Below are 4,265 nucleotides of genomic sequence, written 5' to 3' on the forward strand. Positions count from 1 at the left end.
GGGGGGGGGGGGGGGCGGCCACTCCCTCCGCACTGACCTGGGCTTCCTGGGATCGGCGGAGGCCCGGCCAGCCTGGTCTGTGACCACCCTCCCACCCAGAGGCGGGTGTCCTGTGCGGCCCGCCGCGACCAGTGGAGGGGACGTTAGTGCCCCAGACCTGCCTCGGTTTCCTCCCAGCTGACCGGGGGCAGCTCAGGGCCGCCTTCTCCTTCCTTCCAACTCAGAGCTGCCGGATCAGTGCTACCCAGACCCCTGCGATAAGCGGGGGACCCAGGTCTGCCAGGACCTCATGGGCACCTTCTACTGCCAGTGCAGAGACGGCTGGGCGGGACGGCTCTGCAACAGAGGTAAGGCCGCGGCCTGGGGGCGGGCCTGGGCGTAGGCATCGGGCCCTCCCTGCAGGGCCACCCGAGGGCCCCGGGCTGGTGCGGCCCTGAGTCCTTGTCTCTTCCGCCTCTCCCCGCCGGGCCGCCTGCCTGCCCCCCGGGGACACAGCCGCGCCGGCCCATCTGGCTGAGAGCAGAGGAGAAGCGGCAGGCCGGGGGTCCAGGCCGGGGGTCCAGGCCGCTCGCTGGCCGCCCACACACAAATATGCTACAGTTAAGACCTGTTATTATTTTAGAAGTAATGTTCACAATTAACACCCTAGTTCATCATGGAAAGCTTGAGTTCCATTCAAGTTATTTACTCTGTTTAAGATGGAGGAAAAAAAAGCATAAATATGTGCTATCTAAGGACTGACCTATCTGTCTATCTATATGCACATTTATCTACACACACACACACACACACACACACACACACACCCCGCTCCCGGGAGGGGATGGGCGGGCGGGGCCCTCCCAAGAGCGCGAATATTTGCATATTTGCACAGCCCGGGAGGTCTTGCCTCTGCCCCCCACCCTGCCCCCCGGGCGGGGCGCCACCCAGCTTGAAAAGCCACCGTGCTGAGCCCTGAAGTGTGCTCTAGCCAGGCCACCTCCTTGGGGCCGTGCGCCGGGGAGGGCGATGACCCCTCCTGAGAGCAGGTCTGGGCCTGCAGTGGGCAATAGGAGTGCCCTGTAGCTGCCCCGCCCGACGCGGCCCCCCCACGCTGATCAGAAAGGAGTCAAGAGACTCTCTGAGTCTACAGTGCGCAGGGTCAGCGGAGAAGCTGCAGAAAACCCCCGGGATGTGGTTAGAACCCTCAGGCGGCCCCCTGGCTGCAGTGGGAGCCCTGGGCCCCTGTGCCCTCCCACCCAGGATCTGAGGGTGGATCCCATGGGGTCGGCGATGCAGGCGCTGCGATGTGCTCCAGGCGGGTTGTGGGTCACCTCTGGCTCTCTCCGTCCCTGTGTCGTGTTCCCAGATGTCAATGAGTGCAGCCAGGAGAACGGGAGCTGCAGCCAGATTTGCTACAACAAGCCGGGCAGCTTCCAGTGTGGCTGCTACAGTGGCTATGCACTCTCCCCGGACGGCCGGACCTGCCACGGTGAGGCCCTCGGTCCTGGCTGCCGTCCTCTCTCCTCCTCCCCCATTTTCTTCTGCGATTGCCAAGTTGCCGGTTGGCTGAAGCCACAGTCGCTTTGCTCCTCTGCGAGAGGCTGCAGGCCGTGGCTGATCCCTCAGGCTCTGGAGGCTGTGGGCGTCCTGCAGACACAGCACATGCCCGGGCATGTCCGCGGCCACGGGGAGCTGCCCCAGCACCTCCACACAGGCTGCTGCACCAGGACCTGTGGACAGGGCCGGCCCAGCTGGGGAGGCCGTGCTTTGCTGCCCCAGGATGGGAGGCGGCTGCCAGGCCTCCTTCCAGGACACAGAGCCTGCAGAGATTTCTGTGCCAGTCGGGGCCCAGGACATCTGGGGCGGGGGGCGGGGGGTGGGCAGGGAGCCCAGGGTCCCACTGCTCACTGCTTACAAAATCAGCGCTCACAAAGGGCAGAAAGGAAAGGTGGCTTTAATCAGAAGGCCAGCGATCCGGGGAGATGGCGCCCTCAGAGTCCCCCAGAAGCCACCTCCGAAGATCCTGCTCGGCCATGAAAGCCTCTAAAGGGAGGCAGAGAAGGGATCTGAGCTAATCCCTGAGATGGAGGGTCAGAGTCCTTGCCGTCCCCCACTGTGTGCGGGCGTGTCGACTCCTCACGGCCTCCCTCTAGATGCGATCTTGGTCACACGGTTTGTTCGGGAGATTACTGGAGGGGAAGCTGGCGGGGAGATCTGGTCATCTGTTCATTATTCTTCATTTCTACTCCTTTGATCTACAGAAAGGAGAGACAGGTTAGGCGAGGTATTGTGTGATGAAGAGATCTGAGAGGTGTGCCTGGGCTGGAGATGAGTAGAGCGTGGGGGTGCCTGGTCGAAAGCCAGTTGCAATATGGCTCTGCTAAAGTGACAAGGAAGGGGGCTTCCTGAGGGCAGTTTCCTGTAGAGAGCTGCTTACGAATCCCCCCGTCAGACATCATTCCATTTCTATGGGGTTAGGGGTGAAGGTCCGTTTTCTGTAACTTCTTGGTGCTGACATAGGCGCCATATTCTCAGAGTGGAAGACGTTGACCTGGGTCTGTAGCATTTCTTTGCTGACAGTTTTAGTTGTCCGCTTACATACAGGGGCAGAGCCAGCTACAGTTGTTTTGATGCCCACAAAGATATAGATTATTATGAGCAATAGTGTTAATCCCATTCTCGTGAGGCCAGTTCTTGGAATTGTGAAGCCAGAGGTTCAGTTCTGCTCAGGACGGAGCAGCCCGCGTCACGGCTGCAGTCTGGTCCTTGTGCAAATGGGTCCTGACGATGTGGAACCGTGTAGGTTTACAGGCTTCCTGAGGGGAGCGGGTGCCCTTTGTGTTGTCTCCTTCCCACGATTGATCGCGGGGAGAAATCTTAGTTTCCACATCTGAAAGCCTTTGCTTGCCCAACTGCCCTTGTAATGAAGTCGTGAGTCTGCGGCCTGCGGTTCTGTGTGCCACCTGAGGAGTCGATGTTATTTGAAGTAAGAATTGCACTCTCTAGAAAGTCCCTCTGTCACTTTAGGAACCAGTTCGTAACTGCAGGCTTTCTGTACTTGTTTGCCAGAGGGGCAGAGGGGATGGAACCTCAGGACTGACCCTTGATTGTCAGTTACAGTGACTGTGGCGTTGGCTTCCCATGGGCAGACCCCGGTGCGAGGGGAGGGGGTTGGAACCAGGGAGTCTGAGTGAGGCCTGGCAGGCAGCGGTCAGCTCCGTGGTCAGCTCAGGGCTCCAGGGCGCAGGCTGGGACTTCTAGTCAAAGGGCCCCAGGAGTTACTTTTTTACCTTCCTGGACTGCAGTCACTGGAATTAAGCACCAGTTGTGTGCAGCCCGGCCAGGCGGTGCCCTGTACAGCGTCTGGAATCAGCCTTCTCAACCAGGCCCCTGATCGGCAGTGCCCCCCCCCCAACCCCTGCTCCTGGGCTGGGGCTGGAAAGCCCAGTGGATAGAAGGAAGGGAGGAGGCTGGAGCGGAGCGGGGAGGGGAGGGGGATAGGAGGGGAGAGAAGGGAGGGGGAGGGGAGGAGGGCCGCGTTGCCCAGGGGTGCAGTGATGATACCGCCAGGCCAGGCTGTGCTCACTCCGCAGAGCTGGATGCCTCTCAGCGGCGGTTCCCAGCCTGGCTGGCGGCATCTCATTTCGGGCCGGCTGCCAGCAGGCTGGTGGACCTGAAACACAGCTGGTTTTTCCTGCAGACTTGGATGAATGTGCGGACGCAGGCGCCTGCGGGGAGGCTCAGTGCCAGAACCTGCCGGGCTCCTACTCCTGCCTCTGTGAAGAGGGCTACGCGTTCAGCTCCCAGGAGAAGTCCTGCCGAGGTACCCGCCCCAACACCACAGGGGACACGCACGCACACGCGTGCGCAGGGCACTGCTCTCCCAGGAGCACAGCATGCTGTGAGCACTCGTGTGGGTTCTGCGTACCTGCACACATGCGACATGGCACGTACCTCTTGTGCACCTGGGCCTCTTCCCCAGAGACACAGGGAGACCAACCAGGCGGGGCCCCTGTGCTTCTGGGCAATGGGCTTCTCTCCTGCCCTCGGTGCAGCCTAGCCCAGCCGAGTCCGGGGGCGCCGAGAGCCATGCTCCCTCCCACCGCCTTCCTGCCTAGGGCCCGGCTGCCCCCCCCCCCCCCCCCCCCGATGCAGGGGACGTGGGGAAGGTCCCACGTGCCGTGGCGCGGCGTGAGCCATGGCCGCTGGGCCTGCGCGTCCGGAGCCTGTGCTCCACAACAGGAGAGGCCACAACAGTGAGAGGCCCGTGTACCACAAAAAAA

At 61.7% G+C, this 4,265-nt stretch overlaps 1 protein-coding gene across 1 annotated transcript in view; it reads left to right on the forward strand.

Moving 5' to 3' along the window:
• Window positions 1–4,265, forward strand: part of GAS6 (growth arrest specific 6) — a 33,783-nt gene that overhangs the window by 18,325 nt on the left and 11,193 nt on the right. The window contains exons 5-7 of the mRNA XM_007466354.1: window positions 225–347; window positions 1,349–1,471; window positions 3,683–3,805. Of these exons, the coding sequence (XP_007466416.1) occupies window positions 290–347; window positions 1,349–1,471; window positions 3,683–3,805 (304 nt within the window). The 5' untranslated portion in view covers window positions 225–289. The remainder of the gene's footprint in view (window positions 1–224; window positions 348–1,348; window positions 1,472–3,682; window positions 3,806–4,265) is intronic.

The sequence above is a fragment of the Lipotes vexillifer genome, unplaced genomic scaffold (assembly GCF_000442215.2).
Source record: "Lipotes vexillifer unplaced genomic scaffold, Lipotes_vexillifer_v1.1 scaffold791, whole genome shotgun sequence".
Lineage (NCBI taxonomy): Eukaryota > Metazoa > Chordata > Mammalia > Artiodactyla > Lipotidae > Lipotes > Lipotes vexillifer.